The sequence below is a fragment of the Sesamum indicum genome, linkage group LG8 (genome assembly GCF_000512975.1).
Source record: "Sesamum indicum cultivar Zhongzhi No. 13 linkage group LG8, S_indicum_v1.0, whole genome shotgun sequence".
In the NCBI taxonomy this organism is placed as follows: domain Eukaryota; kingdom Viridiplantae; phylum Streptophyta; class Magnoliopsida; order Lamiales; family Pedaliaceae; genus Sesamum; species Sesamum indicum.
The window spans coordinates 4,182,557-4,199,848 of NC_026152.1; the positions used below are offsets into that span (position 1 = coordinate 4,182,557).

General features: G+C 32.5%; 1 protein-coding gene across 1 annotated transcript; it reads right to left on the bottom strand.

Annotated features, from left to right (window-relative positions):
- On the bottom strand, window positions 11,830–12,542 carry LOC105167724. Its single transcript, XM_011087544.2, has one exon. The coding sequence runs from the start codon at window positions 12,444–12,446 to the stop codon at window positions 12,054–12,056; it is 393 nt and encodes a 130-aa protein (XP_011085846.1). The 5' UTR covers window positions 12,447–12,542; the 3' UTR covers window positions 11,830–12,053.

Sequence of the window (17,292 nt, forward strand, 5' to 3'; positions counted from 1 at the left end):
GATTCCAAGCCAATAAGCATAGAAGAAGATTTAAGTAAAATTGTAATGTTTGAGCAAGATACTTTTTATTTTTTATTTTTTGCTCTGTTTTATATTAAATTCTATACATTTTTATTTATATTAATCTCAATTTTTTTTTTGTTTTCTTCTAGAGCTAACAAAATTGGAAGTTGATTCAATCATAATTGATATTTGATTGGACTATTTTGGAGTTTGGACTATTTTGGATCTAGTACTTCACATGTAATTGTAAATTAATGATTAGAATGTACTAATTTGATGGATTATTTTGTTCATGTTGTTTGCAAATGATGTTTGCAAAAATTGAATATCTCTTGTGATTCTTTGCCATTGCAATTTATTTTATGAATAAAATTTTATTACTTCATAATAAAAATAATAAAAAAAATTAAACTTGCATAAAATTACTCGACTAACCGGGTACCCGCCCTACTGGAGTTAGGGATAAGATAGTGTTATACACTACCCGACGAGTCGGGTACCCGACCCGTGGAACCCGACCCGACGCCCACCCCTAGAACAAGGTATCACCTACCTGAGTGGGAGGGACAAGATCGTCGATATCAGACCCCATAGGACATGTTTAACCATCCCCCCACCACCTCCCCACTAGAAGGCCCCCCACACCCCACCAACAACCAGTGCATATGACATTCGTGATAAGTAACTGGTCATTCCCCCTCCCCACTTTTTTTGTATGTAACTTTTATTTGCATGTAATTTTTAATTATGTGTAATTTTTTTAAATATATGTAATTTATTTGTAACGATTGATTTAAAATTTTTTCAATAATTTTTATAATTTTCAATAATTTTAATACATTTCTGAAAATTTCTGTAAGTTTTAAATTTTTTTCTTACTTTTCTATAATTTTTAAAATTTTTCTTAATTTCCTGTGATTTTTAAAAAAAATCTATAAATTTTTTGTAAGATAAAAAGATATTTTCTGTAATTCTGTAATTATAAAAAAAATTCTGTAATTTTTCAGTAAGATAAAAAAATTATTTGGTATTTTTCTGTAATTTAGGAAAAATTTGAACCTTCATGGAATTTTTAGAAAATATTTGGACCTTAATGCAAGTTTTAGTAAAATTATGAATTTTAGGAGAATTAGAAAAAAATAGAACTTAATGTAATTTTAGAAAAAAGTTGAACCTTAATGCAATTTTTAGAAAATATTTTGACCTTAATGCAAATTTTTAGGAAAAATTATGAATTTGAGGAGAATTAGGAAAAAATGAACCTTAATGTAATTTTAGAAAAAATTTAGACCTCAATGCAATTTTTAGAAAATATTTGGATCTTAATACAATTTTTAGAAAAAAAGGAACTTTAATGCAGTTTTTAAGAAATTAAGGAGTTCCTAAGAATCATAGAATTTAATAATTCTTAAAAAATTATGGACTACAATGCAATTTTTATGAAAAAATGGACTTCAATGGAAATTTTAGGAACATTTAAAAATTTTGGAAAAAAGTTAATCTTATCAATAATAAAATATAATTAATAATTTTTAAATTATAGATCCATGACTATGGGTGTTCCGCCTCCTCCGAAATGAGGTCGTAGCCGGGGCCATTGTTGTGCACGCTGTCGTGGCCCTCGCAGTCCTCCTCCCATTGATGGTGTGGATGCACCCCCACCACCGGAGCTTGTATCTATGCCACCACCGATGTGGCGGGGGTCAACCAGCCGTGGGGTTAGAGACAGTATATCAGCCTCCGGGATGTGAGGTACGTACGTAATAATAATTTATTAAATCATTTTATAAAATTTTTATTAATATTTTATTGTTCTTAATATTTAATTATTTTTTCAGGACGGACTGGGATTTTTACTTTGCGATCCATGCTATTGTGAAACGACATTATCCGCATTCCTGGGGAAACATATCGCAGATACTACCGGAGCACTAGTTATTCTGATTTAACAATTTAAAGGTAAAAATAATATTTAATTTTAAGTAATCTTATAATTTTTTAATATATAAAATTTGCAGCTATCTTACTGGTGAGACTACGACAACGAGTCGATATTCGAAGTTGTCAAGTCACAGGCGGTTAAGTTCTTGGGAGAGTGGTTCGCCAATGCCCGGAATCAATTGGTCGATCGCTGTGGCTAACCGAGGAGATCTGGCGCCACCTATTGGAATTGGAGTACTGGGCGAGCCCATAATTCTAGGCACAGTCGGAGAAGAACAAGGTCAATCGAGTAGCCGACGCAGATGCAACTGCTACCATCTATAGTGGGGGGTCGTCCTCTATTGGGGCCCACAAGCATAAGATAGTAAGTATTTTAAACTATAGTATTAATTTAATTTAATTTTTTAATTTTTTCTTTAAATGATTTTTATACAGGAGGTAACTCGGACGCCACGTCAAACAGATTGAAGTACTACAAAAAGGAGGACGGCAAATGGAGCGGCCTGAGGGCACCTGGAGGTCACAGTAAGTATAAAAATAATTTAATTTTGGAATTTAAAATTATATTTTTTAAAAATCTAATCAATTAATCTATTTACATGAGCTATTGTTGAGGATGATGAAGAAATGCCAAAACCAGCAAAATAATGATCACCTCCACTATCCTCTCAAGGATTGGTGGCCCCGAAGGAGCAATAGGTGCGGTTGTCAGCAGCAGCGGGTTGAAAGAGGGGCTTAGTGTTAGGTCTTATCTCCAAGGTCCACTACACAGTTGCTGGACCATCACAGCCCAATAGTTCTACTGCTCCACTGCACTCGCCACCTGAGCTGCCGTGCCCCGACCTTGATGATCGGGTAGCGGGCTCGATGAGTGGATGTGATGGATGGATCCCGCCTGGCTTGATCCTCCAGCGCCCCAGCCTCCAGCTGATCTCTCGGTACCCGATGGCGACGACGACAACGATGAACATGCGGCTGAAGGGAATGCTGATTTAGATTAGGATTGTTTTTATTTGTAAAAATATATTGTAAAAATAATATTTTTATTTTCTTGTTGTATTATATATTTTTTATATATAATATTGAACATTTAAGAAATTACAACTACCTAGATATAACAAAAAATTCAATAACTTATTTTTATAAAAATAAATACTAAAATAGATAAAATACAACTAAATATTATAAAAATATTTTTTTATCATTGCTTTTGTAAGGATTTTTGGTATAAGAATAACGTCCTATAATCACGACGTTATTACAACAACCGAGCAAAACATAGTTATCAAATTTGAAAACGATTGTCCAAAATGCCATTACTAAAATAGTATAAAAAACAATATTAAAGGCAATTGTAAAACTAAAACCAACATATGCATAAGGAGTTACAATGGCCGTTACAAAAATTTTAAAAAAAGAACTACAAAGCTCGATACAACAACCATTATAGCACTGCCGTTACAAAAAAGTATCCCAAAAATTGATCCAACATTGATGCAAAACCATACTTATATGTGTTACAAAGACCGTTCCAATAATAACTAAATCAAATTTAAATTGGCCGTTCCAAAAACAGGTCCAAATACATTTTCTGCAATTGGACTAATGTTGTAACAACCTCTCATGGCTGTTAAAAAGGTCGTTACAAAGTGTGATGACAGTCAAATAAGTTGTTATAAATACTTTGTAATGCCTAAATAAGCCACGGTAGGAGATGCCATTACAAAAGCAAGTACAATTTTAAAATTATTCTAAATTATTAACATGATCGTTACAAAAACCGTTACCGTAAAATAATTTTTTTTGTAGTGTTAGTTTGTCTATTTTGATATTAGCGCGCGAGTGAAAATATACTTTGCTCCTCATATTTAATGGTAGTATTTATTAATTTTCACAAGGCTTTCCGCCATCACCTCTTTAAAAGTTCAATACAAAGATTATTCATTTTGACTCAAAATAAAATAACAATAATTAACAACAACAATAATAATAATTTATATGGATATTTATGTTTGATGTGTTTTCTCATTCTCTCATTTGTTGTTCGTTTCTTTCTAAGTCAACGAAATAATTAAATTGTTACTTCAAATTTGAAATTGTTACTTCAAATTTGATTTTTCAAAATTAATATGGTTCTTTATTTTTTTATTCTATTATTTGTTTAGTGCAATATTTTTACCCTTCAATTTTAAGTAATCCAATATTGACAGATCATATTTTGTTAGCATATTGCTTATATATATGGGCGTCTATTGCTTTATCATCCTTCATATATGAAATTTTAGGTGAAATAAAAGTAAATGAACTACAATAATCTAAAATACCAAAAAAGATTGCCTCAAAATTATTTTAGCATGTAAGCATATATTTTACCTTGAAATTATTTCATGTCTTAATTGCCACCAATGCGTCATTTCTTATTAATTAGTTTAAAAAATATGGATAATTCTTGCATTGAGGTCAATAAATTTATACCGGCAGGACTGCAATAAATATATATGTGCGGGAACCGCATGCTACAATTTCTAGTATATATAAAAAACATGCTTTATTGGTCAACACTCAAGTTCAGATTTCATCGAATTATGCATAGGCATACATTAAAATTTTTATTATATTTAATAATTGAAAAAAAAGAGGAAGATAACTAAATTTTGATCTAAACTATTAAAATGAATTACATGAAAATATTTATTAAAATAAAAAATTAACAACAAAGGCAATTGAATAAAAAAGACGCAAAAAAAAAAAAAAAAAAGTATAACTAAAGGTATTTTAGACAAGTCATATTTTGTCAATTGTAGCAGTTATTATATGAGGGACTCCCCTTACTAAATAGTATAGATAAATATCAAATCATGAATTTAAATTTTATTCCAAGGGCCAGTTAATTATTAGTTAGATGAGAAGATATATGTGGTAATTTTTTGTAGTAAAAAAGATCAACAAACTATAAGAAAAGGAACAAAAATTGTAATGATTGAAAACTTATAATTTCTCTAAAAGATGTGTGGGTGGGCCATAAAATATTTGGGTTTCGTCGAAATCTAATACTATATTATGATATGGATGAAAATATTTGATAGCATCGTATTGAGGCAGAGAGTATGACAGGTTTCTAGAATATCAAGATCAAATAAATTATCAGACAGGCTACTTGTTAAGTCATGTTCCCCAGCAGATTCCTTTTGTCCTGACGATGTTTGCTCGTGTGGGATAGTATATTGATGTTCTTAATTTTGATTGAGGTAGATTTAAATACAAAATGAAGATTAGATATTCCAAACGACGAAATTTGAAAATGTTAGGGGTTTTTAAGACAGGGCGATTTGGAAATGTCAATGTATGGAAGAACTAGGCAAATTTGTATTGGAGAATTTGGGCAATCTAATGAATAAATAGGGGCAAAATTTTATTTTGGTATCATAAGAAAAAATCAGTTTTGTTTTTGGTGCCATAATTTTGACGCATCGAGTTTAGGTATCATTAAACCCAAAAATAAGTATTTTTGGTTCCATAACGTCATATGCGGCGCATATATGACTGTTATGCTCCGTTAACTGCTGTTAACCCCACTGTTTTGGCGGGAAACGTCACGTGATTCTACGAAAAGGAGGAAAAATTGGCCTTTTTAACATCCCATAGTGTTTTGGTATGATTAAACCTAAAAATAAGTTTTTTTGGTCTCATAAAGTCATGTGCGGCTTAAAATAAATAATACAACACATTTTAAAATAAAAGATAGAATCAGTAAATATGAAGCAAAATATATGGTTATAAATAAACAATTTGAGCTAATTGAAATCTAGTTTGACAAAAAATTGACAAAACCCAGTTGACAAAATATATGCATTGCAATGCATAATTTTTTGCTAATTGAAACTTGCCAAAAACTTCAACCTATACAGAAATTCTCTAATTTTTTGTCTACATATTTCTCTTTCCTTTATCCTTAGATTGTGCCTTCTGAGATGTCATTACACTGCGCAAGTTTGATATTTTTGCCATCCTGTATAATGATATCTCCAATAGTACTTGTCATGTTCAGATTAAGGCTGATTTGATATAAAACAGAATTATAATAGCAAGATATAGATTTAATGTGAAATTATTTACCTTGTGGGACGAGAAACAAAACCAGAAGGGTGTCCAAGCATAAGTGGTGGTGCCCTATTGTTGACTTTTGTATGCATGAAACCTGGTGGTGGTACTGATGTAGGATAGATATGTTGTTTAGGATTAACATCATGGAAATGCATTGTTTGCGGCACAGTTTCCTTAAGAAAAAAAAAAATTGAGGATTGGTTAGGTTGTGAATTACGACGTGTAAAAACAATAATGGTTACAATAAAAGACTAACTTCATAAATCCTTTCATTAGCAGCTACTAATACAGGGGCATTAATTTAATTTTGTCCCTATAATATGAAAATACAATATTAACATCAACATTAGAATAGAAACAACAACAATATTAACAGCAACACCAGAATACAAACATGAACAACAACATTAACAACAACACCAGAATAGAAAGATGAACAACATTAACAATAACTATTTAATGAAACTTAACATCAACACTAGAAATATTACAACAATATTTCTTCATCTTCTGTATATTAGAAAAAATAAAATATTAGAACTTTATATTAATAGTAAACAAATGAAAATTATGAAAACTTATAGAACCATCAGCTTTAGATTGACTAACTACTTTAGGTTGGCTTACTGGGGGGGCAATCTTCATCCACAATCACCTCATCTTGTTGTACAAGTGTTGTTACATATTGTTCAGTTGCTGCAGCTTGCTCAAACACATCATCGATTGAGAATTATTTAGCAAATTTCTTCCACTTGCAACATTTTGTGGTGTGTCCTATTTGATGATAGAATTTGCTTATCCTGTTTCCTCTTTGCCTTGGCAAATTGTGGATTGCAGTTGCAGGTTTCTTGCCCTTCCGAACCTCGTCAGGTTCCAATCTCCTTGTCCTTGCAGGCCTCCCCTTTTCTTCCCAAAATTCAGAGGCACAGGTGAAATGTAACCAGCTCTTTCCCACATTTCTAGTCCATCAAGAGACATGATTGCTGGTACATATACCGTACAGAAAGTGTCAACATGATAACACTAGTGCACAAAGTCATCAGGATCCAACAATTGTGCAAATATTGCACTCATTGCATGATTGCATGGGATACCTAGCAAATCCCATGATCTACAAGAACAAGTCTTTTGCTTCATGTTTACGGATTCTATCTTTTGTTTTGAAATATTTTGTATTACTTATTTTGCGCCGCACATGACTTTATGGAACCAAAAAGCCTTATTTCTAGGTTTAATGGTACCAAAACACTATTAGATGTTGGAAGGCCAATTTTTCCTTATTTTTTGCAGAATCACGTGACTTTTCCGGCCAAAGTGGTGGGGTTAATGACAGTTAACGGAGCACAATAGTCATGTGTGGATTATGGGACCAAAAATGCTTATTTTTAGGTTTAATGATACCAAACCCGAACTCACAAAAATTGTGGTACCAAAGACAAAACTGATCCTTTTTAATGGTACCAAAACAGGATTTTGCCTGAATAAATAATTAAGAGCATTTCAGTTTTTAATAAAAAAAATAATAATAATAAGAACATTTCGGGATTATTTGGGTTGTAATGAGGGTAAAGTTGTCCGAAAGTAAATTTAATTATTCACGAAATGGTCATATTTGCTATTGTTTCAAACGAGAGGAAGAAAAAGTACGAGATATAGCTTCAGTTACATAATACACACTAATCGCAGCCTATTGAACAACTCTCGAAAATTATGGTCAGAACTGAACAATTCAATTTAAAAGGTGTTTGGTTGAATTTATTTGAAACATTTTCATAAATTCTTATATTTTATAAAATAACCTGAAACATTGAATTTATTTTAAAAATAAAGAATATTATTCACCCTTCACCTATTATCTTTTTACATAAATCATCCCTGCCTTTTCAAAATTACAAAAACCACCCCTAGCAGCCTTTACAATTAAAAAATGCTCTTGTTGACTCGACCAACCTTTAAAATAACTTTTCAAAGATAGAAATGCCCTTAGGGTGTTTCTATAATTATCAAAAGGTAGAAGGGGTGTTAAAGTAATATTTATGAAGATGAGTAATATGACCCCATATATTTATCTTATTATTTATTCTAATTTTTAATTTAAAAATTATTTAATTAACTCTTTTTTATTGAATATTTACATAAAATTACACCTTTTAATAATTAAAATAATAAATTATTCAATTAATATATATATAAAATTAGTTAATAGATTATAAGCTTAAATTAAAAAATTATTACACTTGTATAAATTATTTTAAATTATTAAAATTAAAAGATTAACTATCCTCTATTTTTATTTGTAACTAAATTTTACTAAAATGAAACTTAAAAATAATTTATGTATTTTATATAAGTTTAATTAGAATTAATAAAATAAAAATTAATTTATTTATCAAAAAGATATTTTAATAAAACGGGACTTAGAGTGGACATGGCGGTGTAGTTGGGGAAGAAGGGATAATTTTTTTAAAATAAATAATTTAAAATGGGGCTTAGAGTGGACATGGTGGTGTAGTTGGGGAAGAAGGGATATTTTTTTAAAAAAAAATAATTTAAGAAATAATTTATTTATTTTATTAATTCTAATATGATTTATATAAAATACATAAATTATTTTTTTTTCAAATTTTTAGTAAAATTTAATTATTAATAAAAATAGAGGATAAATACTTTTTTATTTTTACTAAGGGATAATTTATATACTAATTAAATAATTTAATATTTTAATTATTAAAAGGTGCAATTTTATATAGAGATTTAATAAAAAATTTAATATAATAATTTACATTTAAATTAAAAATAATATATATAATAAAAAATAAATAGGGTTATATTACTCATCTCAAAAAAATTACTTTGACTCTCTTCTACCTTTTGATAATTACAGAAACACCCCTAAGGATATTTCTGTCCTTAAAAAATTATTTTAAAGATTAATCTAGTCAATAGGGCCATTTTTTAGTTTTAAAGACTGCTAGAAGTGATTTTTATAATTTTTCAAAAGACATGAATAATTTATATAAAAAAAATAATAGATGAGAGGGATAAATGTAATTTTCCTAAAAATAAACTTGATCCCCCTGACAAGTAACAACCCCATGTGACCAAAAGAGGTAAGACTAAGAGGGGCCCCACACAAGACAGCGTCCAGCGGGTAAGCACCCCAGGGCACCTCAAGGCCAACGAGCCCACCTGGGTATAAGGAGCTTTAACAAGTCCACTTGGCCCAAGACGGGAAGGACTGCCGGCTCGCGAGAAACGAAAGGCCTTCCCTTGGACGGAGAGCCCACTAGGAGGTCTCCACGACACACGTACGAGGTGGGCTAGGAACTTCGAGAAAGGCACAACAGTTGGAGGTTTCCGTTCAACCAACCAGGCGGAGGATAAACCTCGGGAAGGCATCGGAACAAACGAACACAGGCAAGCAGGGGAACAACCGCCTCCCTGAGTCCAATGGTCGAAAGAAGTAGCTAAAAATACACCTACCGCATTGAACAAGGGGTAACGACACTTATTACACTAGCACAGGCAAGCAACTTTTGCATACATCATACCGATGCTTACTACATCACTCATTATTGCTCTTAATTTCCCGCCTTCACTTATTACAATCCTTTACTGACTTATTCTGGACATAACGCATCAAAACTCTTTAAATATTCAAATAAAAAGAAAAAGAAAAAAAAAAAAAGAAGATGCGGAGCTTATAAAATGTGATCAATAACAAATCTATAATCATTTTGTAGGAGTTTGTTTAGAATTTTCAAAACATTTTAAAAAAGTAAATTACGACATCCCTTCGAATTTGACAAAATTATAAATATTTTCTCGTTTGAAAAATTACAAATACCCTATATTATTTAATAGACTTATGTAATCCTTAGATGGAGATTTAAAATTATTATTTGCCCTTGTAGTATTTTTTTATTTTTTTAAAAAAAAATTAAAAACTTATAAAAAATCAAACGAGGTCGATGAAAATTTTAAAAATTATACAAAAAATATCCACTTAACCCACAGAAATAATTAAAAAAATTTATACCTTTTAATCAGACAAGGACATTTGGATAAATTCACCACAAAAACAAATGATAACCTAATGAATTCGACTAATTATTAAACGATTGTTAAAATCAAAAAAATATTGATAATTTTTTAAACAATGAGAAAATATTCGCAATTATATTAAACTTCAGAAGTTGTAATTTACCCTTTTAAAAAAATTATTTACTTTTTCTAAAAGAGCTTAAGATCCTATTTTTGGATCTTGTAACCTCCGAAAACAAAAAAAAATACCAAACTCTTTGACACCACATCTTATAATCTTTCAAATATTTTATAAAATGTTTTGAAAAGCTTATAAGCTTACCCAAACATTTAAATAAGCTTTCAAACATTTCAAACATAGATAGTTTCCAGTACATAAATCCAATCCATAAAGGCAACTACAACTGCCGATGTCAACAGATACAGTCACTTCCAGCAACATAAACCAAAAGGGACTCCTGCTTCATCCCTCCCATTCCAAAACCCCAAACAACAAGATAGTGAGTTTGATGACTCCAAAAACATATTCATTGATATCCATGAACATGATAACTAGTGTTAAAAGAATTCCAGATTTGGATCTCCGGGGGCATTTTCAAGGGCTTTCCCTCTTTTTCTAGAATTTGGTAATTCTGTCTGTACAAAGCATTTCATCACATTCATTTGTTGTCCATAAAAGATATGGCTAACTGCAGCACAAAGAAAGGCTAGCTTTCCATACAGATCATCCATGAGCTGCCAGCATAGTTCTTTATGAGAACCAGAATCATAAACATCTCATAGCCTTATAATCTTCTCTTTTCTCAATTGTTTTTTCCCATCACAAGCACCCCCATCTAACCTCGTAGAGTGGAATAATCTAACCATATCCTTAATCATAATACACTCAACCTAGTCTTGCTTTCTTCACATGCCTCGGAAGCTTTAATTCCAAGAAATTAAAACTTCATACGCTGTGTAACACAGGATTTGCTGATCTGTTCTGAAATACAATAAGGTAGGATCATATTCATATCTTATACCTCATCTCCCCAACAAAAGCACACTTTTCACACAAATTGAGCGAGACCCTAACGTGCAACGACTGAAATACAATATCCGCACTACTAATAAAGTTATTACAAAGTCTTCTCCAAATTATGAGGACTGCAAACATAATCATATCCAATACAATTTCTACAGTTACTCTCATTAAGCCCCACATTCAATAATCGATAAGACTCACCTAGAATAGTTATTACTATTGACATACAGCTCTATTTCCAGGCTAGCAAAATCAAGATACATGCACATCTTAGGAACGATAAACAGTGTTGATAAATAATTTCTTAAGTGTACACAAGGATTCTCTTCTAACTATGGGGAAATGCATTGATATCTAAATAGTCAGGCCCATTAATCCACACAGTTACTACCTATGTAATAGTTAAACACATCAGCAGCATTCAAGATCCAACATATGAAAATGCATCTTAATACGAATCAAACTGGGATTATCAGAAACCCCTGGTCGTTGTTGTACATTTACTGCAAACTAACTGTTGTTTTCCATGCTGAAATCATCCATGATGAACATTAGAACACCTAATGATTATCCAACTCCATTAGCAAGAGAATCCCAGTTCTTAACAGATGAAAACAACCAAAAGGGACAAGTATAATTCAAGAAAAACGTTGATGCCGCACTTCTTCAGTTAGCAGAAACACAAAACATAAAGAACATATCCATAGAGAAAATAAGATAGAAAAAGTAAAGCCCTTAAATTGACTACGCAATTATACGTGTAAAGACTTTAATCACATAGTACATACAAGACAAGAGCAAGCAAAATCAGAACAGATCCTAGCAATTACGCAACCACAAACTCAGTTCATCATCAAACATTTCGTAAGAGCAACTCTAAAATACCAACAACAAAAGGGTCGGCGATTTCAATCTCATCGGCCAACAGGGCACCAAATCAGTCCTGGGCCTTCAATTTCTCGATCCGCTTGTTCAACTGATCGATCTTGACAACGAGCCCCGTAACAGAATAGAGAAGCCAGTAGAAAACGAGAGCCGAAGCGATCAAAAGCGCGTTCCGCTGCGACTTCATGATGGACTTCTGGTGGCGGAGGTGCTCCGAGGGGGAGCAGGAGTCGGACTCACAACTGGGTCGGTTCTCGTACTTCCAGTAGATATCCATTAACAGGAAGAGGCAGAAGGGCACAACGGACAAGAACGGTTTCAGAAGGCTCCGGGTGACGGTGATTAGGCCCTTCCGGAGAGGGTCAAGACCCGGGACGGTGAGGAGGAGAAGCATGATTGCTTCTGCCCCTGCGGCGTAGCCTAGAACTACCCACTCCAACGCCATTAGAGCTTGATCTGTAAGAGGAAATGGAGATATTCGAGAGAGAATGAAGGTGTGGAGATTTTGAGGGGGTAGGTGTGAAGGAAGGAGAAGAGAGGGAGAATAAGGGGGTTAAGAAAAGTATCTTTGATGGGTCTTATTGGGCTTGTTTTACGGGTCACCCGGCCCACATTGTGTAGAATTAAATTTGTGGCGTGGCACACTAAAATATAAAAAAAATTAGATATTATATCCAAAATATGGTTAACTATATTTAGATACCTTTAAAAATATAAAATTATATTTTATCTTAAGAAGATTTTAGAATTATATTTAAACTCATTCAAAAATCCACTGTTTATACCTGAATCTTTTTGTTAGGATTTGTACGAAAAATGACGATGTCAACAAAAAAAAGAATAAATTTCTAATTTTACACCATTTTGACTTTATATATACATATATTATATTTACCTCCTTATAAATATAAAAATATTACATGAGAATGTTAAATGAGTGATAAAATAAAAAAAATAATATGTATTTTTTTCCTGACATCAGCATTATCTATCCAACCCTAACGGGAAATGGTTAGATGCGAATACAGAATTTTTAGAGTGGACGTAAATATAATTATGATTTTTTTGGGGATACTCAAAAATCGAAAATAAAAAAAAAATAGTGAAAAAAAAGTTGTCAACCTTTTTCAACTGAGGTAAGAAAATTATGATTGCAAAAGAATATGTTAGCACTCTAACATTGAACTAGGATCAATGAATTTAAAATGACTAAACTACCCCTAGATATGGCTAAAATGTCAGCACACCAAGGAATCATGCACTTGTAACTTGGATATGTTTGATTGAGATTTGACGTAATGATGTATTTGGTCTCTATGAGTATCCGATCATCTCTAGATCAATGGTCCGTACCAAGTCATACAATTCTTCCCTTTCTTAAATACATGATCCTCATGCAATAGGTATATTCATTTGACGTGTTGAATATTCGAACAATTTTTCGTACCGATCACTTAACTTTAAAATCAAAACTCAGATCTACCCGAAATTATTTTTACCAACCTTGTCAAACACAAATTTACTGGATTAACTCGTGACTTAAGATCTGTCAAAAAGACTTAAACACACACCGACCTTAACTTTCAAGTCTTGGTTTGTTTTTTACATGAGAGTTGAGGAGAAGTTATCTAAACCAATTAAGAGAAAAAAAATATATTTAAATCAAATTTAATTAGATTGAACAACAATTCAATACTTTTTATACGATTAATTATTTTTTTAAAATTATAGATCAATCACATCCGAATTATTTATTTAATTTTTTTTAGGACTTAGGCTCAAACGACAACCAAACTTTCACTCGCTATTAGCATGATGGAACTAATTTAGACAGGTCCAATAGGCTTTGGGCCAATAATCAAATTAATGCCCATGTCATGGTTCTACAATTATTAAATTATGTATTTTTCACAATTTCCGGGGTAAAAGAAAAATGATATTAATTCATTATCATAAATATAGGTTTAACTTTAGTTTAAATATGAGCTACAAATAATATTTGTATAAAATTTTGTTTTACATAATTACTTCTTACAACAAATCAACTTAAGCACATTGACAAAGGAAATTTATGCCTTATTTGGTTTTGTTTTTATTTTCACTTTTCAATTTTTGAAACTGTGATAAAAATTGGGCATGTTTGTTTATAGGTGTTTTCACTGGAAAACATTTTACTATCATTCTCATCTCAATTATTACATTTTCTATATATATATATATATATATATATATATATAAGTTCAATCATTATATAATTGTATAAACTAATAATATAATTTTTTTTGCATAATACTTTAATACGACACTATGGGTAAATTGCAACCTACCTACTTGTGTTACGGAAAATAAACAAATAGCCTCTTATAAAAAATAAAATAGTAATTTATTCATCAATGTGTTTTAAACTGTAGCAATTTATCTCTTATGTTCTAAAAAGTGAAGTAATTTACTCTCCCTATCTAAGGAGGTAAATTGCTTCATTTTTTAAAACACAAGAAGATAAATTATTATTTATTTTTTATAAAGAAGTAATTTATTATAGGAGGATAAATTGCTATTCACTGCGATACAACTAACAATTATCAATTAATAAAGAATAGGTTTAAATTTACTTTAGCCTCTATATGATAGGGATGGTGTCAAACAACCCCTATATTATATATATAGATCTATGAACATCACCTTATAGCCCACTTTTCATAAGTCAAGTAATGGTTTCCAGACATCAAATTCTTTCTTGCATTAATTAGCAATTGAACATTTTTTGCATAAGTTGTCCTTATAAATTAAATGTTATATAATGCGTCTCTCGTATGAGTATGTTTGTCTTTTGCATGGGAGGATTTAGCCTATCTTTTGAGAGTTAGGTTCTTTGTACTTCCATGTTCATTTCGGACGATCCGTGCTGACAAGTGCTTAGAATCTTGTCTATTATCTTTTTTTTTTTTTTTCAATTAAACCATTTTAAGGTGGAGAAGTTTTTCGGGATTCTTGTCCCTTCTTTATCCAAAAATAAAAATAATCAAATTTAAAATGGGGAGTACTAACTCCCTAGTACTAGTAAGTCATAAATAAGAAGTACTACTCCCTTAGAATCATCAAAAGCATGAATAAGGAGTATATTGCCTTACAATAAATAAGCAATGAAGCATAAATAAGGAGTATTACTCCCTTACAAAATGTTTTATAGGTATACTGTCAAAAAAAAAAAAAAAAAAAGAGTTGGAGGCGATAATCCAGCATGTTAAAAAAAATTATGTCAATTTGCTCGAAGCATCGTGTCCAACTTATCACCTGTAAAAGCTTCCCTGGCAACAAAAGGCAGAAAATATAAAGAAATGTAGATCACCGTCAAGTTGAGTCAAGAGTTTGGCTTGTGAAACAGTTTCTATCACATTGCTAGTTACCAACAAATATATCTCAACTTGAAGCCTTTAGGTTGTCTGTTGGGTACCTGCAACCCCCTGCAGAGTGTTTGTAGTTCAGCTGAAGTGTTTGTTGAGATTCCCAGAGGTTCCAAGAAAGTAAAGAGTACCAGACCCTTGTGATATCTCAGAAGGCCACCTGCTCCTGAAGTCCCTGGGTTACCTTTGGATGCTCAATCAATGTTTAATTTGTGCCACTTAGGGCCTGGTTTGCTCTAATGTACCAAAACAGATTTTTTATTTTTCAAATTCTACAGAAGGGGAAGCTTAAAAAAGTTTGTTGCAATCAGGTCCCCTTTTAGATGTTCAGGCCTCCATAGTTTGCTTCTGCTAATAATCTGAAGGTAATTTAATGTTTTGAAGATGATGGAAGAAACTTTGAAGGGGGTGCCTCTATGTTTTGTTTTCTAACCGTCCAGATATTCCATAGTACAAGCATGGGAATTAGGTCTCTGATGTACATGTTGGAGATTCCCTATGGCCACATGATTCTCCATCATTTCCTTTTCTTTTATCTTGCTTCTTCGTTTCCTATTTCATTTTGCTCTTTTATTTTCATTGATCTTTTTGTTTTTTGTTCTCTTTTTTAGGCATTTGAGAGTGGGCGTGGGGAGAAAAGGAAGGAAAATAAGAGGATGCCTCTTCCAAGAAACATCAAACTGATATTCGAAACAAAAAAACCACCCTTTCGGAAAGTGAATGCAGTATACACCCCATTGATTGTGCCCATTACTCAAGCTCTCATGGTTATATAAGGAAAAGGTCTACTAGTTCATCCCACATCATCGAGGGATGGCCCTCACCGCTCTAAATTCGACAAATTTTGTCGTTTTCACAATGACTGGTCATACCACTTAGGAGTGTCGACACTTAAAACAAGAGTACGTGTGTTAGGAGAAGGCTCGAGGAATACGACCATATAAAAAACCAGATGTTGATAAATTAAAAGAAGTCAAGGTTTCCAGCCCAGAACCCCTCCCAAAGGAGGGGGCAAGATCTATGTCTGGAGGTAGGACCGGTACCAATGATCCCCCTGCAAGGGAGTCATATGAATGCTACTGGTAGGACGTAATGGAGGTGATTCTCAACATGCCAGAAAGGCACAAGTAAGAGAGGCGCACGATATAATCATGAAGGATGTACTGGATGTGTAAACGATGGAGGACACTCCCCTCATCCAGTTCAAATGATTAGAATGTTCAGGACCTAAAAACTCTCAAAATTACGCTCTAGTCATCACGACATTATTAGCAAACTATGAAATAGGACGCATTTTCATAGATTCAAGGACGCAGCGGACGTATTATTTGGGGAGGCCTATGACCAGATGCAGTTGGGAGATATCCCCTTAAGAAAGGTGAATATCTCTCTATACGGCTTCTTAGAAAAGGTGAATATCTCTCTATATGCCCATGAGGCATGATCCCACACCCGCTAACCCTAGGAAGTGGGTGCATTCAAAAAACATGTCTACTGAAATTCCTAATGGTGGACATACCCTCTGCCTACAATGCCATTCTAGGGGACATATTCTCAATGCTTTCCAAGCTATAATCTTCACTTACCATATGAAGATCAAATTCCCTGCATCCAGTGGCATGGGAGTAGTGCACGGGGACCCCCTCAAATCATGCAAATGTTATATAGAGGCTGTACGCACAAGATAGAAGAGGAGCATAGTGGAAGTGTTTAGGAAGACACTCCCAAATAAATGTAGGAATGACACCGAGCTGGCGAAGGAGGCTAAGGAAAGGGAGAGGACACCCGCCAAAGTCCAGTAAGCTGAACAATTGCTAAATATTGAACTTGTACCTAAAAATACAGAAAAAAGTCACCCGAATTAGCTTGCAAATTGAGGACACGATT